This window comes from Oryctolagus cuniculus, chromosome 17 (assembly GCF_051225735.1).
Source record: "Oryctolagus cuniculus isolate XC-2025 breed Fujian yellow rabbit chromosome 17, ASM5122573v1, whole genome shotgun sequence".
Classification (NCBI taxonomy): Eukaryota; Metazoa; Chordata; class Mammalia; order Lagomorpha; family Leporidae; genus Oryctolagus; species Oryctolagus cuniculus.
This window is the reverse complement of record NC_142883.1, coordinates 4,639,082-4,664,243: the sequence shown is the minus strand read 5'-3', so window position 1 is coordinate 4,664,243 and position 25,162 is coordinate 4,639,082. Positions and strand designations below refer to the sequence as shown.

General features: G+C 67.0%; 3 protein-coding genes and 1 long non-coding RNA gene across 5 annotated transcripts in view; 2 read left to right on the top strand and 2 right to left on the bottom strand.

Annotated features, from left to right (window-relative positions):
• Positions 1-3,240, top strand: part of TEN1 (TEN1 subunit of CST complex) — a 28,021-nt gene extending 24,781 nt beyond the window's left edge. Inside the window, exon 4 of the mRNA XM_051838350.3 lies at positions 2,735-3,240. Coding sequence (XP_051694310.1) covers positions 2,735-2,856 — 122 coding nt within the window. The 3' untranslated portion in view covers positions 2,857-3,240. The remainder of the gene's footprint in view (positions 1-2,734) is intronic.
• LOC149121075 (uncharacterized) lies at positions 2,933-3,347 on the bottom strand. The gene is made up of 2 exons (XR_016224062.1): positions 3,014-3,347; positions 2,933-2,967 (listed from the first exon to the last, which is right to left on the bottom strand). It is a non-coding gene; the product is annotated as an uncharacterized LOC149121075 (long non-coding RNA).
• On the top strand, positions 3,235-8,136 carry CDK3 (cyclin dependent kinase 3). Of its 2 annotated transcripts, XM_051838349.3 has the most exons (8): positions 3,235-3,373; positions 3,892-4,017; positions 4,775-4,852; positions 4,937-5,057; positions 5,154-5,324; positions 5,403-5,504; positions 6,633-6,836; positions 7,555-8,136. In XM_051838349.3, exons 2-8 carry the CDS (start codon positions 3,902-3,904, stop codon positions 7,678-7,680), a joined length of 918 nt encoding a protein of 305 aa, XP_051694309.1. In that variant the 5' UTR covers positions 3,235-3,373; positions 3,892-3,901; the 3' UTR covers positions 7,681-8,136. The 2 variants fall into 2 exon arrangements, with proteins under 2 accessions (XP_051694309.1, XP_089174038.1); XM_089317912.1 differs by having other exon boundaries at positions 5,154-5,504.
• Positions 8,137-8,342: 206 nt separating this feature from the next.
• On the bottom strand, positions 8,343-24,771 carry EVPL (envoplakin). The gene is made up of 22 exons (XM_051838343.3): positions 24,483-24,771; positions 22,366-22,465; positions 21,943-22,097; positions 21,734-21,860; positions 20,928-21,053; positions 20,755-20,793; positions 20,446-20,607; positions 20,259-20,366; positions 20,068-20,163; positions 17,311-17,436; positions 16,824-16,970; positions 16,493-16,647; positions 16,229-16,326; positions 15,836-16,008; positions 14,669-14,847; positions 14,435-14,573; positions 14,143-14,336; positions 13,379-13,529; positions 12,928-13,011; positions 12,699-12,809; positions 12,522-12,614; positions 8,343-11,922 (listed from the first exon to the last, which is right to left on the bottom strand). Exons 1-22 carry the CDS (start codon positions 24,566-24,568, stop codon positions 8,551-8,553), a joined length of 6,021 nt encoding a protein of 2,006 aa, XP_051694303.3. The 5' UTR covers positions 24,569-24,771; the 3' UTR covers positions 8,343-8,550.
• Positions 24,772-25,162: the final 391 nt, after the last annotated feature.

Below are 25,162 nucleotides of genomic sequence, written 5' to 3'. Positions count from 1 at the left end.
GGACACCAGGTGGCAGCTTTAATCAGGCCTCCGCGGACCAGGTCCCAAGTCCTGGGGGCACAAAGCTCACTCCCACGTGGATCTGGTCCTGGGCCAGGCTGGCAGTTCCCAGCACGCCTTCTGAAACGCTCCCAAGCTAAGGAGACCAAAAAGGAGAAGAGATGCCAGCCGCGGGGCGGAGCTCCTGCCGGCCTTGGGGCCTCCCCCGCCCCCGCCGTGCCTGGACTGCAGCAGGTGGCTGCCCTCGAGAGCGTGCCGCCAGTCCCACCGGTCCTGACCCATTTCCTGTCCCCTGGCGCCTCAAGGCCCCCCTTTCCGTGCCTCCTGGACTAAGCTGCTGCTTGCTCTGGGCCCTTCTGCCACCTGGCTTTGCCCCAGTGCAGCTCCTCCCACCTGGCGCCCGCTCAGGCCTCCAAACCACACACCCTGCAGAGCCCAGAGGTGGGGCCCAGCTCCTGCCTGCTCCTCAGGCTTCCTGGTGCCCATCCCTCCCCTCCGCCCTCACCTCTGCCCCACTGCTGCCTCCCACACCCACAGCCGCACCTTGAATCTGGTCTTTCCAGCCCCCCCCACCCCGTTCTTTGACCCCTCGGGACCTGAACCTGCGACTCTGTTCAAACGCTTTCTTCTGGATCTTTCTGTCCTCATTTCAGTCAGTTTTGCTTTTCCTTTTCCTTCCTTTTTTTTTTTTTTAATATATAGATTTTTTTTAATTTGAGAGGCAGTTATAGAGAAGGAGAGAGAGAGGTCTTCCATCAGCTGGTTCACTCCCCAAATGGCCACAACAGCCAGAGCTGGCCCAGGCCGAAGCCAGGAGCCCAGACTTCCATCTGGGTCTCCCACATGGGTGCAGGGGCCCCAGCACTTGGGCCGTCTTCTGCTGTTGCCCAGGCACATTAGCAGGGAGCTGGATCATAAGTGGAGCAGCTGGGACTCGAACCTGTGCTCCTGTGGGATGCCTGCGTCTTGGGGGAGGCCTAATCCCTTGTGCCACAGCACCGGGCCCTGATACCCAGTCTCCTCCCATCCTGGTCGGACCGTTGGGTGCAGAAGACCCTAAAGCTGTGTGGCTTCGTGGCTTTGGCGCTCACTGGGCCCCTCCACGCTGCCCGCAACCCCTCTGCGTCCTGCTCAGCCCCTCCTAGGCACTCAGCTGCCACAGGCCCCTCACTACTTCCCCTGTTCCTCTCCGCCTTTCTCTCACCTCTTACATCCCGGTGCACACTGAGCTGTGGGCAGCAGTCCCTCCCCACCCACCCCCAGCCCCTTCCCTCCCCTCAGAGAGGAAGTGGGGTCCCTTCCCCCTAAAGGGACACCCGCCACCTATCACCACGGGTTCTTCCCTCTCCGCGTAGCGGGCACATGGGCCGGCCTCTCTGTGAAGGGAATGCCAGTAACGGAGTTCCCGATGGCCGTGTCCTCCCTTCCCAACAGACAGACTTGACCGCCAGCACCCCTTTCATCTCCAGCTCACGCCTCAACCTGCTGCATTCGGACTGCTTTTTGCAGCCTGACAGCTTCTTCTTTGCCCTAAGCTCTTGATCTTTGCAAGAAGGAATTTCCGGCCAGCACCCCCCCCCAGCGCCCCCTTAATCTTAGTCCTTCCCCTCCCCCACTGCGTTCTTGTCATTCCTTCTATGGATGGCCTCCCCCCAGGGCCCTGTCTGCCCCGACCATTTCTTAAGACTCCAATCCAGATTATTCCACAAAGTAAAACTCCACGGGAGGATTTCCCCAGCTGCCAGCTAACTGCCAGGCAAGAAAATCCCCCCCTGGGTGGGTCCACCCGGCTATGTTGTCCTGTTGTCCTGAACCCCTGCAGCTGCTTCGGGAAAACTCAGGGCCGCAGGTGGCGATGAGCTGGACAGCAGATACCCAGGGGCTGAGGCCTGGGTGATGAGATCCAACAGTCTACACACATCAGTGGATCCAGATACTGACTCCCTTGTAAGCCACACCGAGCCTGGAGCTGGGCGGACCACGCAGCACACGGACAGCCTCGTATTTCTTCCAGCGGTGGCCCGTGTAGACAGCTGGATTCTAGACGGCCTGGAAGCCCTGATTTCTGCCCCTGGGTGTGTTGAGTCCGTAAGTGGCCTAGGCTAGCGGGGGAGGCTGCACCTAACCAGAGCGCCACTATCTCAGAAGGCATCAGAAGAGGGGACTTTGTCCCGAAACAGCCGGGGTAGTCACTCAGTCTGCCGGGCGAACCCCAGATGTCTTTGTGTTCGGTGCCACCTGGACTGACGGAGCCTTCCCTGTGTGTCCTGTCCCCCACTGCATCTGCCGGAAGTCCCTGAGCCCTGTCTTAGGGCGGCTGATGTCCCTGTAGGACAGACTCGCCTGCGGCCCAGTCCTTGCTTCTCTCCCGGCCCCGACTTCCTGAGGGGTCCTGCCCTCAGCACACGTGGAGCTAGGATGGGGCTTGAGACCCCTCCTCTGCCTGGCATTTGGGTCTCAGGAGGGGCTGGCTGGGGCCGAGGCGGCAAAGGCAGGGAGGAGAAAGAATATTGTCCGGGCCCCTCTCTGGAGCAGCAGAGTGTTCTGGCTGCCCCCCCCCCCCACGCGCCGAGTTCTGGATTCGTGCCTGCGGCACACAGGGGTGCACAAGTCTGAGCCAACACCCCATAGGCCATCGTTGCCCCCGCTCCAGCTGTTAAAACTTTGCACCAGGCAAGTCAAGGGCAACAGCCAGAACGTGTCCCCGCAGTGCCGTGCTGTTTGTGTCTTTCAGACGGAGGTGCCGTGGTGAAGGCCCGCGTGCTGACCTGTGTGGAGGGCCTGAACCTGCCTTTACTGGAACAAGCCATCCGGGAGCAGAGGGCCTACCTGCAGGAGAGGCTCAGCGGCCACTAGGCCATTGCAGCGCTGCCCAGGAAACCGCGCACACCCCTGCTCCTGCGGCCAGGCCCCTGGAGCCGCTGGAGCCGCTGGAGCCCCTGGTGCTGCTGTGCCTGCAGCCTCTGCCTGGAGCCCCTGGAGCCCCTGGAGCCCCTGTGCCTGCAGCCTCTGCCTGGAGCCGGAGTAGATGAACCAATCCCCCAGCCCTTCCCTCTGATTTGGGATTGTCCCAGGAATAAGAGCCCAGAGAACAGACAGCAAGGTCTGAACCCCCCACTCACCAGCCCAGAGAGTGCAGGAGACCAAACTCTGGGGTGCTGGGGCTGAGATTATGTGGGGGCCATGGAGGGTTCCAGAAACTTCTTGTGAATAAAGGCCCAGCCAGTGGGCGTGACCTGGTGAAGCGTGTGTGGTGCAGTCCCGGCAGGGTCCTGGAGGGGGCGCCGTGGAGCAGGCAGCGCCCCTGACTGAAGCTGCAGCCCGCCCTGGACTGGGGACCTGAGGAGAAAGCGCTGGGGGCCCAGGGCCTGAGGTAGGGGCCTGGGGAGCAGGGGGCCACCCTGGCAAGGTTCCGCCCTCGCAGGAGGCTGCGCCTCTCCAAACAGGCTGGGCCGAGGCCTTGGGCCCTGACCCTGTGGCCACAGGCGGGTCTGTGGCTTCAGAAGCCCCTCCTGGCTCCTACCGCTGCCCCCAGTGGCCCTTGTCCCCTGGACGGCCCTTCCGGGCAGCCTTGTGCCCGGAGAGCCGGGGCCTGGCTGGGCAGAGGCAGGGCCTCCCGCAGAAGTTTGGGCCCTCCTGCATTCCGTAGCCAGGCTCTGGGCTTGAGGCCTAGGGGTCCTGGCTGGGCTGGGCTGGGCTGGGCAGGGGGCAGCCCCCAGACCCCCAGACCCGAGCCAAACTCCCAGGCAGGATGGGCTGGGGGCAAGAAGGGCGGGGAGCTGGGCAGCCTGAGCGGGGGCCGGGCAGGGCGCTACCTGGAGACTGGAGGGAGCCAGCAGGGGCGCTGGGCGTGGGGCGCCAACGGCGGGGCGCCGTGTCTTTCCCGGGCAGCTCTGCGGACATGGACGTGTTCCAGAAGGTGGAGAAGATCGGAGAGGGCACCTACGGGGTGGTGTACAAGGCCAGGAACAAGGAGACGGGGCAGCTCGTGGCCCTGAAGAAGATCAGGCTGGACTTGTGAGTTCTGGGCAGCGAGGCACCAGCCCCCCGTCACTCCCTCATGCCAGCCCCGGTCCTGGTCCTGCCCGGGCGCAGCCCGACGCCCTGCCCGGCGGGCGGCCCTGCTCGGGGGAGACTGCTCGGAAAGCTCCTGGAGATGGGACTGGAACACACATGTATTTTGGGCGGGAAGTTTTTTAAAAATCATACACTCGAGGAGTCCTCAAGAGAGCTTGTAGAAAAGGCGTGTTACGGAAACGCCATGCATAGATTTCACAAACTTTTGGACCAAAATAGAAATTTATTTTTAAGATTTAATTTGTTTATTTGAAAGGCAAAGTTAGAGAGAACCATCTGCTGATTCACTCCCTAAATGCCGCCATGGTCAGGGCTGGGCCAGGCTGAAGCCAGGAGCCAGGAGCTTCCTCTGGGTCTCCCACGCGGGTGCAGGGGCCCAGGGACTTAGGCCATCTTCCGCTGTTTTCCCAGGCCAGTAGCAGGGAGCTGGATGGGAAGTGGAGCAGCGGTGGTGACTTGAACCGGCTCCCATAGTGGAGGCCAGCGCCTCAGGCGGAGGCTTAACCCCTTAGACCACCATGCCGGGCCCAAGGCTTCTCTTTTAATTCCATTTCCATGAACTCTTGGAAGCGTCCAGGGAACACAGGTCCCCGTTGTGGGCGACAGGCCACCTGCACGGGCGTGAGGGACACGGAGTGAGTCGGCGGGGCCAGAGCAGCCCCGGCCTCCTCCCATCGCCAGGCCCTCTTCCCTGCAGGGAGACCGAGGGGGTCCCCAGCACCGCCATCAGGGAGATCTCGCTGCTGAAGGAGCTGAAGCACCCCAACATTGTCAGGTGAGCCGCGGAGGGCGGCGGGGAGGCCGGCGGGGGGAAGGCCGGGCCCTGACCCCTGACCCCTGACCGGCCCCTCGCGTCCAGGCTGCTGGACGTGGTGCACAACGAGAAGAAGCTGTACCTGGTGTTTGAGTTCCTCAGCCAGGACCTGAAGAAGTACATGGACTCCACCCCTGCCTCCCAGCTGCCCATGCACCTAGTCAAGGTAGTGGGAGGAGCCCGGGCGGGCGCCCCACCCCCACCCCCACCCCCACCCCCACCGGGCCCAGCTGCCCCGCTCACTCCCGCGCTCTGGCCACAGAGCTACCTGTTCCAGCTGCTACAGGGCGTGAATTTCTGCCACTCGCACCGGGTCATCCACAGGGACCTGAAGCCCCAGAACCTGCTCATCAGCGAGCGGGGCGCCATCAAACTGGCGGACTTCGGCCTGGCCCGGGCCTTCGGGGTGCCCCTGCGCACCTACACGCACGAGGTATTGCAGGGCAAGGGGGCGCGGGGGCTGCCCCGCCGAGGCTGCCCCGCACGGAGCCATCTCCTTGTCCTCACACAGGTGGTGACCCTGTGGTACCGCGCCCCCGAGATCCTCTTGGGCTGCAAGTTCTACTCGACGGCTGTGGACGTCTGGAGCGTCGGCTGCATCTTTGCAGAGATGGTAGAGAGAGGCAGGCCCGGGCGCGTCCTGCTCGTGGGCGGGCGGGGGCTCGCTGATTGTCTTCTAGGGGTGGGTGTGGGGTGTTGGGGACCGACTGCTGGGCTGAGCAAGCCGGCCTTATTCTGGAAAGCTGTCCTGAAGGGCCCTCTCTGGTCGCTTAACGGGTAGAGGCTGAACTTCCCTTTTAGGAACCGCTTGGGCCCAGATGTGCTTCTCATTTGGGATTTTTTTCAGATTGTGAAATATTTGAGGACAGAACCTAAGTAAACATGAAAGTCATTTATATAGCCTGCATATAATTTTATACAATATTTTAAATGTTTGTTCATTGATTTTTTTTCTCGAAAAGCAGAGTGACAGAGAGAGAGAGAGAGAGAGAGAGAGAGAGAGAGAGAGATCTTCTCTCCATCTGCTGGTTCACTTCCCAAATGCCAGCAATGCCAGGGCTGAGCCGAGCCACGGGCGGGAGCCCGGAACTCCACCCAGGTCCCCCACATGGGTGGCAGCCGTCTCCCGCTGCCTCCTCGAACCTGTGCTCTGATACAGAACACGGGCGTCCCGAGCAGGGTCTTAGCCATTGTGCCAAAGGCCCACCCTATGCAGTATTTTCACTGTACCTGCATTCCGACTGTGACCCATCGTGTGGGGTGGGGTGGACTTTCTCCCCTTGGGACGTCTGTCAGCACTCTGAAAGTTTGGGATTTGGGAGCTTTTCTTTTCTTTTCTTTTTTTAAGATTTTATTTATTTATTTAAGAGGCAGAGCCACAGAGAGAGGGAGAGACAGAGAGAGGTCTTCCATCTGCTGGTTCACTCCCCAAATGGCTGCAACAGCCAGAGCTGAGCCAATCAGGAGCCACAAGGGTTTTTTTTGGGTCTCCCACGTGGGTGCAGGGGCCCCAAGGACTTGGGCCATCTTCCACTGCTTTCCCAGGCCATTAGCAGGGAGCTGGGTCGGAAGTGGAGCACCCGGGCCATGCGCCCTGAGCCAGTGCTTATATGGGAGGCCGCCAGTGCAGGCGGCGGCCTTACCAGGAGTTTGGAGCAGCTCTGACTTCAGACGTCTGGATTGGCAACGCCCAGTCTGTACTGGATTCTGTCGCGACGTCGTCTCTTCTGCTCCGCTCCAGGTGACGCGCAAGGCCCTGTTCCCCGGTGACTCCGAGATTGACCAGCTCTTCCGTATCTTTCGCACTCTGGGGACGCCCAGTGAAGCCACGTGGCCAGGGGTCACCCAGCTGCCCGATTACAAAGGCAGCTTCCCCAAGTGGACCAGGAGGGGGCTAGAGGAGATAGTGCCCGACCTGGAGCCAGAGGGCAAGGACCTGCTCGTGGTAGGTACGGGGGCAGGAGACATCCCCTTGGGCAGCCGGCTTCTGTGTACCCCCAGCTCGTCCCGAGCCCGAGTGGCCCCTTCCCTCACCTTGCTCATAGCTGCCTGCCTCTGTGTGTACTGAGTTTGACCTGATAAGCCCAGTGTTCATCTTCCCTTTTGTTTATTTTTTTAAAAGATCTACTTACCTGAAAACACAGAGTGACAGATTTCCCACTTGCTGGTTCACTGCCCAAATGGTCACAATGGCCAGGGCTGGGCCAAGCCAAAGCCAGGAGCCAGGAACCCCACCCTGGTCTCCCATGTGGGTGGCAGGAGCCCAAGCACGTGGGCCGTCCTCTGCCGCCTTCCCAGGCGCGTTAGCAGGGAGCTGGGTCGGAAGCGGAACTCAGACCGGCGCTCTGATGTGGGATGCGGGTGGCGCAGGTGGCGGCTTAACCCGCTGTGCCACAACGCCCACCCCTCCCTGCCCCACCGCAGCTAAGTGGCCTGGACAGGAGGGACATCGTGTGTCCTGGGCACAAGGGGGGCTGCCTCAGCTCCAGTTACCTGCAGGGCGGCTCAGGCCACGTCTCCCCTGGACTCTCCAGAGGTGCTCAGTGCTGGGCTTGAGGGTCTCGGCTCCGGGGCATGGGGGGCCGGGAGGGGAGTTCTCCTCCCACCCCCACCCCCGGCCCCGGCCGTCCCCAGGCCCCACCTGCCTCCTCCCTCCTCTCCAGCAACTCCTGCAGTACGACCCGAGCCAGAGGATCTCCGCCAAGGCCGCCCTGGCCCACCCGTACTTCTCGCCCGCCGAGCCCTCCCCGGCACCCCCCGAGTGCGTGCTGGAGCGGTTCTGCCGCTGAGGGCCCGTCTGAGGAGAGGGCGGGCTCTCGGGCGCTTGGCGTCCGTCGTCTGAGGGCTGAGTTTGGGTTGGCCCCGCCAGCTCGCTCCGGGATCGTTTACTGGGTTTGATGTTGCTGTTCCCAAAAAGACACAGGTGCTTCACGCAGGAGGGGGTCGGCTGGAGATCCAGCCCCTGGCACCGGAAGAGCAGGTGCCAAGGTGGGAGTAGGGAGCCTGCGGCAGCTGTGGACAGCGCTCCTGGGGCCCTGCCCTGCCCGCAGCGGCGCAGCCAGGCCGAGGGAAGGGTGCCCCCTGCTGGTCTTTTTGGATTTAACACGTTTTGGGGAAGCGTTGAGCTCCAGTTCAGAGTTCCAAGTTAAACCAGGGGGCGAGGGACTGATGTCAGCGGCTGTCACCTCGCCCAAGACCCACGGATGGTTTGCCTGTGTTGACCACTGAATAAACGTGAGATTGGCTGCTTCTGTCCACGTCGTGGCTTACTGACACGGAGGAGACTGGCACAGGGCTGGAGGCCCGAATGAGAGCGTGGGGAGAGGAAGAGGGGGGTGGTGCCCCTGTGTCCCAGTCCTGGGAGAACGCCCCCCGCCCCCCACACCCAGGCAGGCGCCCTGGGGACGTCCAGTCCCGGTGCTGTCCCTGTGCCCAACCTCAGGCTCCTGCAGGAGCAGACAGGACACGCCACTAGGAGAAATCTTTTATTGGAAGCACTGGGTAGGGGAAAATCGGAGCTGCTGGTTTCCTGGGCTGGGGATGGACCTGGCACCGAGGCGAGGGGCGGGAGCCCACCACCACCCACAGAGGCGCACGGCTGGGGGGGCCCTGCCTGGGATCAGGCTGCTGCAGGGACAGGGTACATGTGTCCTCCCCGGTCAGCGCAGGGCACGCGGCAGGCTGGGGGAGGCCACGCGGAAGCAGCGGTACCCCTCCAGCGCGGCGGGGAGCAGCAGCAGGCCGCTCAGGGGGTCCCTGCAGCAGCGCCCCATGGCCTCCTTGTAGCTCAGCCGCTCCTTGGAGATGGGGTCGGTCAGATCTTTCTCGTAGCTGGACTCGTCCTGCAGGAGCCGGGCCAGCTCCTCGCTGATCATCCCGCAGAGCACGGCCTGCGGGACGGGGATGCGGCCCGTCCTCTTGGGGTCGATGAGGCCCCCCGTCAGGTGCTGCACCTGCAGGTGGGGGAGCACGCTCTCCTGGGGCACCCAGCCTTTCTGCACGGCCTCGCCCACCGACAGACGCTTCTTGGAGACGGGGTCCTCGATGCCCGTGAAGGCCTTCTGGGCGTTGAGCAGCCGCTGTGTGGCTGTGGTCTCGATCAGCCCCCTCTCCACCGCCTTGTGCACAGAGTAGCGCTCGCGGCTCAGCAGGTCCACGATGCCCCCCGTGGCCGCCTGGGCCTCCAGCAGCTTCTGCCCAGTGATGGGGTCCAGCATGTTCTTGGCCACGGCCGTCTTGATGCTGCACTTGTTGTCCGTGGTGGTGTCGTAGACCCCGGCGATGGGGAAGCTGTCGTCGGCGAGCCCGAAAGAGAAGCCGGGGGAGGCGAGCGGGGACTTGGAGATGATGGAGCCGATGGAGAGCGAGGAGCAGGGCTTGGTCTCGCCGGCCACGAGCAGGGCGAACTCGGAGATGGGGAGGCGGCCGTCGCGGTACAGGTGGAACTCCTCCTTGGAGATGCGCCGGCAGCGCAGGGCGGCCTCGATGGAGTACTGCTTCCCGCTCTTGCGGTCGCGCAGCACAGACTCCTCCCCGCAGGGGCCCGAGGTGGTGACCTCCTCCCAGTCACACTCGAGCTCCTGCAGCTGCAGGTACTGGCCGCGGTCGATGACGCCCCTCTTGTAGGCCTCGTACGGGGACATGTCGGCGCCCGTCTCCGGCTCCAAGATGCAGATCCTGGTGGAGAGGTTGGTCTCGCGCGTCTGGGTCTCCTGGCTGAGTTCCTCGCGGCTCACCCTGGCCTGCAGGTCGCGGAGGGTCCTCTCCTTCTCGTGGAGCTGGTCTTTCTGCCGCAGGATGGCTGCCTCGAGCTGCGAGAGCTCCCGGCCCCGCTGGGCCGCCTGCTGCCGCTCGCTCTCCGCCTTCTCGCTCTCCGTCTTCACCTCCTCCTGCAGCCGCAGCGCCTGCTGCTCCAGCTCTCGCAGCTGCTGCCGCAGCCGCCCGCACTCCTGGCTCGCCTGCTCCCGGGCCTCCTGCAGCTCGGCCTCCTCCCACGACCAGGACCGCCCCAGCGCCTCGGCCCCGTCGATGCGCTCCCGCAGGCGCCGCGCCTCCTCCTCCTGGGCCTGGCGGGCCGAGCGCGCCCTGCTGAGCGCCTCCCAGGCGCGCGCCCGCTCGCCCTCCAGCGCCTGGTCCTTCTCCACCCTGATCACCTCCTTGTAGATGGTCTTCTCCTGCGACTTGGCCGTCCGCAGGACGTCGATGCGGACCTGCAGGCCCTGCGACTCCCGGCGCAGCTCGGCCGCCCGGGCCTGCTCGCGCTGCAGGTCCCGGCGCAGGGCTTCGGCCGACTTCTCCACCTCCGGGTCCTTCTCCAGCTTCACCAGCTCCTCCGTGATGATCCTCTCCGGCCCGGCGCGAGGCCGCTGCTCCAGCTCCTGGACGCGCAGGGTCAGCCTGCGCAGCTCCCGCTCCACGGCCAGCTTCTTGCCGCGGTCCTCCCCGAAGCTCAGCATCCCTTCCTGCTCCTCCACGGCGGCCCGCAGCTGCTGCACCTCGCGCTCCAGCTGCCGCCGCCGGCCCGCCTCCTCGTCCAGGCTGCGGCTCAGCCGGCTGTGGTCCTGGTGCAGCCGCGGGTCCCTCTGCGCCACCACCACCTCCCGCACCACCAGCTTCTCCTCCGGCCGCCGCCTCTGCAGCAGCAGGTACTTGCTCTGCAGCTCGTGGAGCGCGTCCTCGGCGGCCCGGCGCTTCTGGGCCGCCTCCCGCAGCTCCTGGCGGAGCCGCCCGGCCTCCTTCTCCAGGACCGGGTCCTTCTCGTGCCGCACCACCTCCTTGGTCACCGTCTTGGTCTCCACCTTGGCCCGCTCACGCCTCCAGGCGTCGCGCTCGCCCTGCAGCCGGATGAGCTGCTCCTGGGCGCGCCCGTTGGCGTTCACCAGCTCGTTGAGCTGCTCCTTGAGCCGGTCGACCTCGCGCAGCACCTCGGGGTTCTTCTCGTGCCTCACCACCTCCTGGGTCACCTCCCGGAACTCCACCGCGGGCTTCTGGGCCCGCAGGACGGCCAGCTCCGGCAGCAGCCGCCCCACCTCCTCCTCCACGCGGCTCCTCCGGCCCGCCGCCTCCTGCAGCTGGGCCCGGAGCCGCGTGATCTCCTGCTCGGTCTCGGGGTCCACGCGGAGGATCTCGTGCACGCGCTCCTGGAGCTGCACCTGGGGCTTCTGCGCCGCGGCCGCGCTGTGCCGGCCCCGCAGCTCCTGCAGCTCCCGGGCCAGCGCCGCGTTCCTGCTCCTCTCCTCCTGCAGGAGGCTCCGGAGCCGGGAGGACTCCTCGAGCAGCCCCGGGTCCTGCTCCACCGTCTTCACCTCCTTCACGATGACCTTGGGCTCCACCGCGCCGATGGCCCGCTCCAGGTCGGCGATGCGGGCCCGCAGCCCCGCCGCGGCCTCCTCGGCGCCCTTCCTGCGCGCGGCCTCCTCCTGGACCTGCCGCCTCAGGGCCCCGGCCGCCTGCGCCATTTCCGGGTCCCTCTCCACCTTGACCACTTCCTTCACCACCACCGTCTCCTTCACGGCGGCCTCCCGCCGCTCCAGGGCCAGCAGCTCCTCCTTCAGCGCGGCCAGCCGGGCGCCCACAACGCCGCTCTCCTCCCGCACCTGCTGGATCTCGACGCCCAGCTGGGCTGCCTGGCCGTCCAGGCCGGGGTCCCGCTCGACGCGGGTGACCTCCTTGGTCAGCAGATGGGGCTGCCTGGCCTTCCTCTCGCTCTGCAGCCGGGCGAGCGTCTGCGCCGCGGCCTCCAGCTCTGCCTGCAGGCCGGCCCGCCTCCTGCCCTCCTCCTCCACCTGGGCCTGCACCCTGGCCAGGCTGCTCTCCAGCTGCGGGTCCCGGTAGAACTCCACCACCTCCCTCTCCTCCAGCCTCTCCACGGGCGGCTGGGTCCGCAGCCGCAGCAGCTGCGCCCGCTGCTCCTCCAGCTCGCGCTGCACCCGGGCCACCCGCTGCCTCTCCTCCTGCAGCTGCGACCTCAGCGTCTCCGACTCCCTCCCGGCCTGAGCCGGGCTCGCCTGCGTGGCCTCGCTGAGCTCCTTCTGCAGAGCAAGAGGGAGAAGGCTTAGCTCCGGGGGCAGGGGGAGGGAGGATAGGGCTCCCTCAGTCTATGCCCCGCCCTGACATCAGGGGCCCCTGCCTGCTTCCCGAGACCCCGGGGGGTCCCTGGAGGTGGAGCTGAAGACCTGAGACGCGTGGACGCGGGATCCAGAAACCCAGCCAGTGGCACCACGTTAGGACACTAGGCGGCCATCAGGCCAAGTTGCATTCGGAGGTGTGAACGGAGGGGGCTCTGCTTCTGAAACAACTCCCTTTCCTCCGCCACCCAGAAACGGGGCCGTCCTCCCCTGGGGGGCGCTAGAGTACGGCTGGACTTAGGGAAGCCACTGAGTCACCAGCAGCCACGGCGAGGGACAGAGCCCCAGGTGGCCTGGCCCCAGGGTGGAGCCTCGGGGGGGGGGGGTTGTGTGCTGTCTGGGCTTGCAGGGCCTGTCCCCCTGCCCAGTGGCTAAGCCGTGACCACTCCGGACCCACCCTGGGGCGACTGCAGCCTGTGACACCTGCTGGGGGGAGAACGGGCGAGAGGCGGGTGGGGGGGGAGGGGGGACCCTCGCCCAGCCGGCGCGGGCGGCGTCTCTACCTTCTCCAGCATCTTTCTAGCAAACTCCAGCTGCTGCAGCTGCTGCTGCTGTGCGGCTGCAGCCTCGGTGTAGGCCTTGGCCAGGTCCTTCTCCTGAGAGGGCAGAGGGCGGGCGGGGGCGGGGTCAGTGCCGGCCTCAGGGCAGCAGCCCTGGCGGAGGGACGGGCCCCGCCTCACCTGGGCCTGGACGCTGTCCTGCAGGGGGGCCACTCGGGGCTTCTTGGGGGCCGACGCTGCCAGGGAGGGCTCCAGGGAGCAGCGGTAGGTGTCTGCCTGCAGCTGATAGTCCTGAACAGGGGAGAGAAACCGGCCGCGGGCAGGGGGATTCGCTGGGCCAGGGGAGGTGGGGCTGGGAGCGCGAGGCGGGCGCTGGAGAAAGAGAGACACGGGCAGTGAAACCGCTTACCTGGAGAGCCGCCTGCAGGTCCTGGGCGAGGCGGGACACCGTGGCGCTGTCCTGCTGCCGGCCCTGGATCTCCTGCACCAGCCTCTGGCGGGGAGCGAGCGCGGGTCAGAGCGCTCACGCAACACCCCGCGCCTGCCTCTCCCACCCACACCTGCTGGGGGCCGCACCCCCGCCCCGGTCCATTGCTGGGGCAGAGCGGGGCCCTGACAGGGCTGAGGAAGGGGGTGCAGCAGTGGCCAGCAGCCCCAGGACCTCGCCTGGGCCTGCATCCCACTGCACACCTGGGAGTCAGACAAGGGCTGGCGGCCTCAGAGCCCCTTCGAGCCTTGGCCACTAGGGGGCGACATTGGTGCAGGCAGCTGTCCCTGGGAGGGAGGCCGCAGGGGAAGGGGGGGTGGACCTGGCCCCAGCTCGGGCACCTGTCGCCATGGTGACCCCCGCCCGCACTCACCTTCTGCGCTTGCAGCTTGTAGGCGATCTGGCTGGGTCCGTCGTCCGGTCGCACCTGGGTCTGGGGCAGGTGCTCCAGCCAGGAGCGCAGGCTGTCCCTGCAGTTCTTGAACCGCTGGTAGGTGAGGCCGGCGTCCTGCACCATTTTCTCCCTGCGGGGAGGCCGGGCCCAGAGCAGAGGTGACAGCCGCCCTCTGGGGACAGGTGTGCAGAGCCTGGGGGAGGCTGGGGGCTGCCTCGTCCCTGGGTAGCTCGGGAGGCCTGAGCCACCCTCCTCACCCTGTGCTGGCTGGGGTTCAGAAGTGGACAACAGGCTGGCACTGTGGAAGAGCGGGTAAAGCCACCGCTTGCAGTGCCAGCCTCCCACAGGGGCGCTGGTTCAAGTCCCTGCTGCTCCACTTCCGATCTAGCTGGCCTGGGAGGGCAGTGGAAGATGGCCCAAGTCCTTGGGCCCCTGCAGCCACGTGGGAGACCCGGAAGAAGCTCCTGGCTCCCGGCTTCGGATCAGCCCAGCTCCAGCTGTTGAGGCCATTTGGGGAGTGAACCAGCGGATGGAAGACCTCTCCCCCTCTACCTGTGCCTCTGTCTCTCTCTAACTTTGCCTTTCAAATAAATAAATAAATCTTAAAAAAAAAAGTGGATGACAGCTGAGTGCTGTTATCACCCCAATTTAGAGGGGCTGGAACCGAGTCTCAGAGAGGTGAAGCCACCAGGCCAGGGTCACACAGCCCGGGTCCCACGGGCCCCCGGGGCCCAGCCGCTCACCGCAGGTCCAGCTGGTCCCCCACGGCGTGGTAGCGGTCGGTGAGCACCCGCACCTGGCGCTGCTGGCGCGGCAGGTCTTGGCAGAACTCCTGGAAGTTGTTCTGCAGGGTGCTGCACGCGTGCTCCGTGGCCTGGAGCTCCCGGTGCAGGCCCAGCACGCAGGCCTGCTGCTCCAGCAGTGCCCTCCGCTGGCGCTGGGGGGCGGGGAGAGCGTCAGGACGCCATGTGCCGCCAGGTTCCCAGGGACGCCCGCCTGCCCGCGTGGAGCCCCAGCCCGGCCGCTCCTCCTCACCTGCAGCTCCACAGCCCTCTCCTGCAGCGCCCCGGGGTCCCCGGAGAGGGGGGTCTCCTGCACCAGAGCCAACTCGAAGCCCTGGATGACCTTGTTCGCGTCCCGGATCTGCCGTTCCAGACCCAGGGCAGCCTTGGCTCTGCCGCAGAGGAGGGAAGGGTCAGCCGCCCCTCGGCCGCCGCCCACCGCCCACCGCCCACCGCCCACGCAGCCGCCCTGTGGCCAAGCACTCACTTGTCCCCGTACAGGTGGCACAGCACCTGCACGTCGCTGTACTTGTTCTTGACGCTGTTGAGGGCCACGGGCAGCTGCAGGGCGGCGGGGCCCACGGGCTGGGCCCTCAGAAACTCCTCACACTCCAGCTGGGCCGCCTCCTTCTCGGCTCCCAGGCCCTGCAGGCGCTGGGCCGTGCCCTGGGGAGGGGCCCAGTCAGGGATCTCCGGGTGGAGCGTGGGGGTCCCTGCCAGTCCCTGCATGCTGATCTGGGGCAGGCCGACCTCTGGGACCCCCGGTCTCCTCATCTACACATGACTGACCGGCGGAGGCCGGGCCCCTGGGCTCAGGCGCTCAGCTCAGTCGCTGCCTTGCTCCCTGTGCTGTCACTCACGGGTCAGGCAGCCCAAGCCCGGCTTGGAGCACTCGGGGTCACGTCGGTGCCCGCTCGCCAGGCTCTGCCCTACCAGGCTTCTCAGCACGCCGTGGCAGCTGCTGCGAGCCTATCTGGGCATGGCTGTCACCACTCTGGGGAGCCAGGGAAGTGCTAGGGTCGGCCGAGGCTCTGCTGGGACCACCGCCTGGCACGGAGCGTCTGTCCCCTCCCTTCCACGGTGTGCTGGCCGCCAGGCCCCTGAGGCACACCGGGCCCCCGCGGAGCAGCCGCCTCCTAACACCCCTCCTGCGGGCTGCCCAAGAATGTGGACAGCGTGGTTCGAGTGCTTGAGGACCAAACACAAACGGTGTTATTTGAACAGAAACCGGTTTGGAAACCACAGTGCCCCTCGAGTGGGGAAGGGTGGCTTTGGCCGGTGGCACGTTCGGGGTGTTGGGTTCCCATGCAGAGAGCGGGCAATGCTGCAGCCTCCCCTCCCCCTCCTCCCTGCCCTAGTGATGCCCCACTGCTCTCCGGCGGCTGCCTGCACACCGGCATCACCACCCACATCCGCAGCTCCACCCCCTTGCACCTGAAGCCACAGCCCACAGAGGTCAAGGGACTTGCCCGAGGGCACGGAGCCATCAGTGGGAGCCAGGAGGGCACCCTCTTGCCTCAGCCCTGGACGCCCACTCCCCTCCTGCACCTCGGGCCCAGCAGCTGCTCTGCTCTTGCCTGCCCCTAAAGTGTGTGCCCCTGGGGGTAGGGGTGGCCACGCCCGCCCCGCTGCCCCTGCCCGCGCGCTCACCCACCTCGTGACTGTGGATGCGGCCCTCTAGGTCCTCCAGCGGGGCAGTGCGGCTCAGCGGGGCCCGGGCCCAGGCCAGCACCTGCCTCTCCGTCTCTCCCAGGTCCGTGTCCAGCTGGGTCATCCGTGTCAGGAGCTTCTGGGCCTGTGGGTCAACTGGGGCCGAGCCACCTGGAGCTGAGGGCAGAGGTGCTGGTGAGGGCCCAGGGCGGGCCACAGAGCGTCCTGGGGTGGGGGTGGGGCTGGGAGGGGGATGGGCAGCCTGGACATGGAATCCCCAGAGCAGGTGTGCCGAACCCCAGGTCATCCCCTGCCCACACAGCCCCCAAAAGTGCCTGAAGTAGGGCCCTGTCCCCTTTCTCCCAACAACCCTCCCCCTGCCAGGCAGCCCGGGTACCCTGCTGGCCAGGCCGCGGGGGCTCCTCAGCGCTGGACTTCAAGTCGCTCTGGACCGCGGCCAACTTCTGCTTCAGGGTCTGCAGCTCCGAGGCCAGGCTGCGACAGGGGGGGATCAGAGAGCGCCGGGCCCCCTCGCTGTCCCTCCCCAGCCCTGGGGGTCGCTGCCCCAAGAGACCGCAGCATTTGGCCCAGGGGCTGGGGGCACCGGCCTTGGACGCCACCAGGCCCACTCTGCCTCTGGAGGACACCTGGGAAGACCCACCTGGAGGCCCTGGCCACAGCTTCAGGGTCCGGCGCTGGGATGCAGAAGCAGGCGGCGGGCGCGCTCTTGATCTCCCCACCAGGGGCCCGCACGACCCAGGTGTGCGGGTCGGTGTTGTCCATCAGCGTGTACTGTTCCCCGCGTTGCAGCTGCACCTGCAGGGCCAGGGCCAGGGGCTGGCGAGAAGGCCGAGGCCAGGACGGGGTAGGGAAGGGAGGTGCTGGGGTGGGGGTGGGGGGACAGGGGCAGGTCAGAGGTACGACGGGGTGGGGCAGGGGCTGGGTGGGGGCAGGGACGGGGCGGGCCTGGGCTGGATGGGCGGAGCTTGTACTTCTCCTGAGTCCCAGTCACAGATGCTGTCCACGTGCAGGGTCTGCTGGGGCGGGCTCCTGCGCTGTGGCAGGGGGGCCACCTCCTGGCACTTCTTCTGCAGCTCCCCAATGGTCCTCTCCGCCACAGCCAGCTGCTTCTCCTCCGCCTGCCGGGGCCCAGGCAGCGGGGGCTCCGGCTGGCATCACCGCAGCCCAGCCGCCACTCACCACCCCCAGGGGCTGGGCTCGGTCAAGGCCAGGTTGTGGGGCAGCGAAGTAAAGGTGGCCCCTCCCCGCAGGCCCGGGGCCCTGGGATCTGCTGGTTGGAGTGAGGGGTTGCCCAGCCCCACCCAGGCCTCCGAGTGGGAGCTGGAGGGTCTCAGAGCCCCACCAGGCTGCACCTGACACGTTGTGAATGAGGGTCAGAGCACGGGGCCTTGCAGGGTTCAGGCCAGCCCTCTCCTGCCCCCTCGTGGGGACTTGGGCGGGGCCTTGGGGCTGTCTCACCTCCAGCTGTCGCAGCAGCTCTGTGGGGGCGCCAAGGGGGTCCCCAGGGGCTGGCCTATATTTGGTGTCCAAGTTGGAGTTGAGCTTCTCCAGGGTCTGGCTGACCGAGTCGGCCTCTTCCTGGAACTGAGACCACGGGTGGTTGAGGGCAGAGGCCAGGGCCACCTGCAGCCCACTGACCCTGCAAACCTGTACCAGGTAAATGCAAGCCAGCTACGGCCGCCCGGGCAGCGCGGCTTTTTAAACTGGAGAACCTTGCAAAGGAGGCACCTTTGGTTCATCAGACTTCAGTTTTTCAGTGTGTCGTAAAACGCCTGGTGCCCCACCCGCCATGTAGGGCCCCGTCGCCGGCCTCCCTCCAGGGCCTGGGCTGTTCTTGCTGGGATGGACGGCGGCTGGGCTGCACCTGACCCAGCCGCAGAGAAGCTGGGAGAGCGCTTTACGAAAACACCCCGTGGTTGGACGGTATTCCAGAATTATTCTCAGTGGGTGTGAAAATGACACAGTGGGATCTATGGGAAAAATGCCCTTAAGCAAAAAAGTAAGTTTTTCCTCTTTAAAAGTGTATGAAGGGGCGGCGCTGTGGTGTAGTGGGCTAAGCGCCCGCCCGCAGTGCCAGCATCCCATAGGGGTGCTGGTTCGAGTCCTGGCAGCTCCTCTTCCAATCCAGCTCTCTGCTATGGCCTGGGAAAGCAGTGGAAGATGGCCCAAGTGCTTGGGCCCCTGCACCTGTGTGGGAGACGCGGAAGAAGCTCTTGGCTCCTGGCTTTGGATCCACCCAGCTCTAGCTGTTGTGGCCAACTGGGGAGTGAACCAGTGGATAGGAGACTTCTCTCTCTGTCTTTCCCTCTCTGTGTCTATAACTCTGCCTCTTCAATAAGTAAATAATTTTTTTTAAAAAAAGCGTATGAAACGGGGCCTGGTGCCGCGCCGTAGCAGGTTGAGCCGCCAGCTGCTGACATCCCACACGAGTGCTGGTTCAAGACCCGGCTGCTCCACTTCCGATCCAGCTCCGTGGAGTTTCAGGCTGCAGGCTTCTGCCGCATGGCCCAGCCCTGGCTGCTGCAGCCATTTGAGGAGGGAAGATCTCTCGCTCGCTCTCTGTACCTCTGTCTTTCAAATAAATAAATCTTAGAATAATAACAACAGAACGAAACATTCTGGGTGGAAACTTAAAAAAAGAGCCCGGTGTGCGTGTGCGTGTTTCCGCTTGGGCAGCATAGTCCTCGGGAGCCGTGTAGACGCCGTCCCTGAACCCGCCCCCTCCGGCGGCCGTCTACCCGCGTGTACTGAGCAGGGTGCTTCAGGTCCGTGGGGAAATGGTGTGCAAAGCTCAGTCGATTTTTGTGCAAAAACAAAACGGAAGCACGGGCGGTGCGTGGGATCCACACCATTTCCCGCGAACGTGCCCGAGACCCCTTGCGGGTAAGCCCGCGCCTTCTGCACAGGAAGCGTTCTTTCCACTTTCAGGAGTCAGCTTTTACCACCACCACCCCGCTGGCGGGGGCCGGCCTCCTGCGCGCCCACCGGGCCCTGGTTTCCCAGAGGCCTGGGCTCATCCAACGCCCTTGGGTGGGGGTGGGGGGTGGCTCTGGTTTCCCAGGGGCCCGGGCTCATCCGGCGCCCTTGGGTCGGGGTGGGGGGTCCCTAGTTTCCCAGGGGCCTGGGCTCACCTGGCCCCCCGGGGGGGGTGCCCTGGTTTCCCAGGGGCCTGGGCTCATCGGCGCCCGGGGGGTGGGTAGCCCTGGTTTCCCAGGGGCCTGGGCTCATCCGGCACCCTCGGGTGGGGGTGGGGGGTGTCCCTGGTTTCCCAGGCCCCCTTGGTTGGGGGGGTCCCTGGTTTCCCAGGCCCCCTCGGTGTGTGTGGTGGGGGTCCCTGGTTTCCCAGGCGCCCTCAGTGTGGGGGGGGTCCCTGGTTCCCCAGGCCCGCTCACCCGGCGCCCGGGGGGGGGGGTGGTGTCCCTGGTTTCCCAGGTGCCCTCGGGTGGGGGTTCCCAGGCCCGCTCACCCGGCGCCCGGGGGGGGGGGTGTCCCTGGTTCCCCAGGCGCCCTCGGGTGGGGGGGGACCCTGGTTCCCCAGGCCCCTTCGGGTCGGGGCGGTGACCCTGGTTCCCCAGGCCCGCTCACCCGGCGCCCGGGGGTGGGGGGTGGTGTCCCTGGTTTCCCAGGCGCCCTCGGTGGGGGAGGTCCCTGGGTCCCAGGCCCCCTAGGTGTGTGTGTGGGTGGTGTCCCTGGTTCCCCAGGCCCCCTCGGTGGGGGAGGTCCCTGGTTCCCAGGCCCCCTCGGTGGGGGGGTCCCTGGTTCCCAGGCCCCCTAGGTGTGTGTGTGGGGGGGGGGTCCCTGGTTTCCCAGGCCCCCTTGGGTGGGGGGAGACCCTGGTTTCCCAGGCCCCCTCGGGTGGGGGTTCCCAGGCCCGCTCACCCGGCGCCCGGGGCGGGGTGGTGTCCCTGGTTCCCCAGGCCCCCTCGGTGGGGGAGGTCCCTGGTTCCCAGGCCCCCTAGGTGTGTGTGGGGGGGGTCCCTGGTTTCCCAGGCGCCCTCGGGTGGGGGAGGTCCCTGGTTCCCAGGCCCCCTCGGGTGGGGGTCCCTGGTTCCCCAGGCCCCCTCGGGTGGGGGGGGACCCTGGTTTCCCAGGCCCCTTCGGGTCGGGGCGGTGACCCTGGTTCCCCAGGCCCGCTCACCCGGCGCCCTGGGTTGGGTGGGGGTGGTGTCCCTGGTTTCCCAGGCGCCCTCGGGTGGGGGTCCCTGGCCCGCTCACCCGGCGGTAGTCCTCGACGTGCTGCAGGTGGCTCTCCTGGGAGATGCACAGGTTCAGGAAGTTCCGCCACTCCGTCTTCAGGGCCTCCTGGTGGGCCTGGCACAACAGCATGGAGCCCTCGCTCTGCGTCCGGTGCACCTGCCCCGACCCCGCCCCTCGGGCAGCCCCGGCGGTGGGCGGGGCCTGCGCACCTGGATGGGCCCCGCGGCCGGGTGCCCGAGCGCTGCCATGCGCTCTCCGTCGTCCTCCAGCTGGTTCACGTTCTGCTCCTGGCCCAGCAGCTCGTGCTGCTTGAAGTGCTGCGGGCGGGCAGCGTGCTGAGCGCCGGGCTGGCCCCGTGCGCCCACCCCAGCCCCACCCGGCTTCTCCCCCGCCCACCTCGTACTCCCGCCGCACGCCTGCCGGGTCAGCCATGAGGTCGCTCCAGTCCTGCTCCAGGATGCGGCGCTGCTGCTGCGCCAGGGCGCCCAGCTGCCGCGTGCAGCCCTGCAGGTGCGTGTACAGGCTGCCCAGGCTCTGCCCGCGCCACGAGGCCGCCTTCTGTGCTCCGGACCAGCGGCGGTGAGAGGTGGGGAGGGCGCAGGGGGTGGCCAGAGGCCATTAGGCCGCGCTCCGGAAACCCTGGCCCCACAGGGGTTCGGGCGGCCCGGCCATGCCCGCCCCCAGCCCTCCCTAGCACCCGCTCACCAGGAGGTCCCCGTATTGGCTCCGGATGGTGCCGGCGTCCTGCCTCCAGCAAGGGGGGAAAGCACAGGCCGGTGAGGGAGAGGGCACTGTAAGATCCAGGCCGACCCCTCCCCCAGCCCTCCCCAGAGGGCGGAGGCTGGGGCAGGGCAGGGCCAGGGCAGGGGCTCACCCACCGGGCCCGCGAGGCTCCGCAGCTGCTGCCCGTAGGCCTCGATCTCCCGCTGCAGAATGTTGTGTTCGGCCACCTGCTGCTCCAGCTCCGCCATGCCTGGCCCGTACCGGCCGTCGCAGACCTGCTTCTGCAGGAGAGCCGGCCCTCAGGTCGGCCCCAGGGACGTGACGCGCACTGGGCCAGCCGGGCAGCCCCAGGGACGTGATGTGCACTGGGCCAGCTGGGCAGCCCCAGGGACGCGCACTGGGCCAGCCGGGCAGCCCCAGGGATGTGATGTGCGCCGGGCCAGCCGGGGAGCCCCAGGGATGTGACGTGTGCCGGGCCAGCCGGGGAGCCCCAGGGACATGATGTGCGCTGGGCCAGCCGGGCAGCCCCGGGTGGCTGCTGCTCCCCAAAGGGCCCCCGCTGGTTCCCAGGACTTGGTGCTGCACCGTGAGAAGCCTCCCCTCTTAGCCCTGCCTGGCCTGCGGCCCGCAGCCTCTGTGCCTGCTGCCTGGGCAGCGACAGCCGAACGCCGGGGCCCTCAGCACACCCCCCAGGCCCAGGCCCTCACCGATGCCCTCCGTAGTGAGCACAGCTCCGCAGCCGGTGCTCCGAGGACAGCGGCCGTGCCCACTTGCCCAGAAAACCCCTCTCCCTGTGGCATCCCGGGAGCCCTCCCACCTCTGGGACCGCGCCATGCGCCTCCTGCTCCAGGATGGCTTCCCTGCCTGCCCTGTCTGCCTCGGCTGCCCCCTTCGCGCCGCCAGCCAGCTGTGCGTTGCCGGAGCTGCTCGGGGGCGTCTCAGACGCTGGGGAGCCCCTCACCTGCTTCTGCTCCAGCACGCGTGCCCAGTCCACCCTGGGCCCCACGCTGGGCGGCAGCACCATCTTCTCGTACAGGGCGCGGTACTCGGCACACTCCTGGGTCACCCGCTCGTGCAGCTGCTTGATGCTGCCAAGGAGGCCGCAGTCAGGCCGGGCCTGGTCTCCCCCGGGGCCCAGCGCTCCCCGCCGGGAGCCACGCGCCCACTCACTCCTTCTCGATCTCCTCGGCCTGCGGGTGCTTGAGCCGCCGGGCCTTGTCCACGTCCAGGAAGAGGTCCTTGAGCAGCACCTCGGCCTCCTTCAGGCTGCGGCCCGTCTCCTGCTGGTGCTGCAGGGTCCGGTTCTGCTGGCCGTTCAGCCAGTCCTGTGGGCGGGCGGTGGCAGGAGCCTCGTGGGAGCCCCGCTCCCTACCCCCAGGCCTTGCTGGCTCCAGCTCGGACCCCGGATGTCCTGGCCGACCCCAGGGCTCACGTAAGCAGAGAACCTGGCTCATGGCATCCCCGGGGCAGGCGACAAGGACAGCAGGGGAGCCTGGGCCCCTCCGGGGAGCTCGCCGTGTACGTGGGGAGGGGGCAGTGAGGACAGGGGTCTGTCCACCTGCAGCGTGACGGCCACTGCTGCCCGGGCCTCACCTGCTGCAGCTTTTTCTGCGTCTCCAGGATGTCCCTCTCCACCTGGTCGGCGTTGGCTTGCATGCGGGAGATGAGCAGGGCCAGTTCCTGGGTGGCGGCCCTGGCGGGGGGTGGGGATGGACAGTGGCATATGGAAAGGCCCCTCTGTGCCCCCCTGCCCCCCCACAGCCTGGGGACGCTGAGATACTCAGTGTGGGGGGGTAGCGCCAGCTCCTGCGAGAGGGTCCCAGGCAGGTGTGGCTCTGCACAGCAGGTGCACCCCGGGCCCTCCAGCCTCGGCCGTCTCTCTGGGCAGCCAGTGCCTGACCAGGCCCAGCCGTCTGCCCTGGTGGGTCAGGGCCCGGGAGCAGCAGCGTGTCCCCCACCCCAGCTTCCCACTGCTCAGCCTGCAGGGGCTCTGCCAGTGTCCGGCTTCAGCAGGCACCTGGAGGGGCGGGGGGCGCCGAGAGCTGGCCGGGGAGCCCCAGGGTTCTCCAGATTCAGGCTTCAGAGCCCGGACTGGAATGTGGCTTACTGTGGGCCCACAGGGTGAGCCTGTGCTTTGCACCCCAGGCATGTAGAGCGCCTGCTGTGTGCACTCACTCACTCTCTAGGAGTCAGACCTAAATATGTGCAGGCCTAGCGCTGAAGACGCCTGCGTCCCACCTGGACGCCTGGGTCTGCGTCCCGGCTCTGCTCCCTGTTCCAGCTTCCTGCACCCTGGGAGGCGGCCGGTGACGGTTCTGGTCGCCGGGTCCCCGGCACGCGTGTGGGAGACCTGGAGGGAGTTTCCAGCCCTGGCCAGGGGCTGCTGCAGGTATTTGGGAAGTGAACTAGCAGAGAGAGAGAGCGAGAGAGACAGTGCGTTCCCTCTCTGCATCTCAAATGAAATAGAATAAAATAGAAGTGGGCAGAGTGGTCCCCGGGGTCACAGTCCTGGAGAAGGGGACGCCTTCACCGAGATGGACCTTAACCTGGAGCCAAAGGAGCTCCGTGGCCGAGACAACCTGGGCTTGCTTCCTTCTCCAGTGCGCCCGCTGTGTGGCCTTGGGCAAGTGACTCAGCCTCTCTGTGCCCCAGCTGCCTTGCTTGTGGAGGGCTGTGGAGTGCACTGGAAGAACTCTCCCACCTGGCGCACTCAGTGCAGAGCCCGCCCCGGGACGGTGAGGTTCTCTTCCACGGCCCTGTCGGGGCTGCCCCCTGCCTCCAGCAGTCCTGACGCACAGTAGGTGCTCAGCCAACATGGCTGGACGACTGGACTGCACAAGAGGGGAAGGGGGGCCCTCCAGGGGCTGCAGCCCTGTGGGCGGGGCCTCGCCCCGCGAGGACCTCACTGCCCCGGAGCTGCCTGCAGAGGGCGGTGTGGCCTCCCGGGAGGGCTGCTTCCCCCAGGAGCCGCCCACGGCAGCCGGCTGGGCTCAGGGGCCCGGGAAGGACACGGGGCTTAAGTACCGTTCCTCCCACCCGCTCAGATGCCCGGATCCCTCTCAGGGTGCTGGGCGCCCCCACCCTGCGCCAGCCTATCTCTGCTCTTGTCTCCACCCCTGGGACCCAGGCGGGCTGCCACCTGCACGTGCGGAGATGGTGGTCGGTGAGCAGGAAGAATGCGGCCGGGCCTGGCCGAGGTGGGTGACCCCGGGAGGCACAGCTCCCCCTCCCCAGCACCCACAGGAAAACTCTGGAGCAAAACCCTAAGGCTCAGGATGAGAACGCTGGGCAGGGCAGCGGCTCGGGCGGGAGGCCGGGAGGCGGCACGGCCCCTCCCTGCACCCAGGCCTCCCCCGCACCCCCGCTTGGTTCTTCTGCCCACTCTGTGCCCAGGGCCCCAGGGCCATCTAGCCACGCGGAAAGTTGCAGGCAGGGCCCAGAGAGGAGCCGGCTCCCCTGTCTCCCAGCCTCCCTGCGCCCCGCTCCTCAACCCTATGGCCCCCCAGGCCATCCTGGTCCCCGCCAGTGCTGGGGCTTGCCAGCTCTCCCCCGGGGCTCCTCAGGCAGCAGACGGTCCACCCCTGGGCTCTTGGACCTCAGGACACCAAACAGCAGCCCTGGGCTGGTCCTGGGCTGCCAGCTGCCAGGTGGCTGGAGCCCTTGAGGCCGGTTCCACCGGACCCAGCTCCCCGTCCCGCGCCCCTGCTCACCTGCTGTGTTTACTGGGGGAGCCCTTGGCTGGGGAGCCCTTGGGGGACCCCTTCCCATGGGCGCCTTTGCTCAGCCCCTTAAACATGGTGCAGAGATGGGTGGCGGCTCAGGCTGGGCTCGGCCGGCGGGCAGTGGGCGTGCGTCCTCGCTGGTTGTGCACTCGGGCTCTGGGGAGCTGGGGCGGGCGGGCACCCGGGAAGGCAGTTTCTGGAGGCCCCTCCCCGCAGGTGCGGCCGTGAGCGGCTGCGCCCTGGGCCGCTGCGCATGCACCGCGCTGGGCCGCACTCGGCCCGCTCCTGCACAACCAGTCTGGGAGGAAAGGGCACAGCCCGGAGGCGGGGCGCCCAGCCTGCCCGACTCCCACAGGGGTTTGGACTTGTTACACCCACACGCCCAGAGGGAGCGCGGCAGCCGTCACACCCGGATGGGGAGACAGCCGGGGCCGGGCGGCGGGGACCAGAGTCGGACCACGCAAGCACGCACAGGCTCAGGGAGCGCAGCTCAGCCCGGGGCCCCAGCCCGGGGCTCGGGGTTAGTAAACACGTCCAGCCTGCACGGAGAGGCCCCGCTATCAGGCAGGCTCCCACCCACGGCTCATGCCTGCCAGGAGAGGTGGGGCCGCCCTGCCCGCCAAGGCCTGGCTCTCTGCCCCCGACATCACCCTGACATCAGCCGTCCC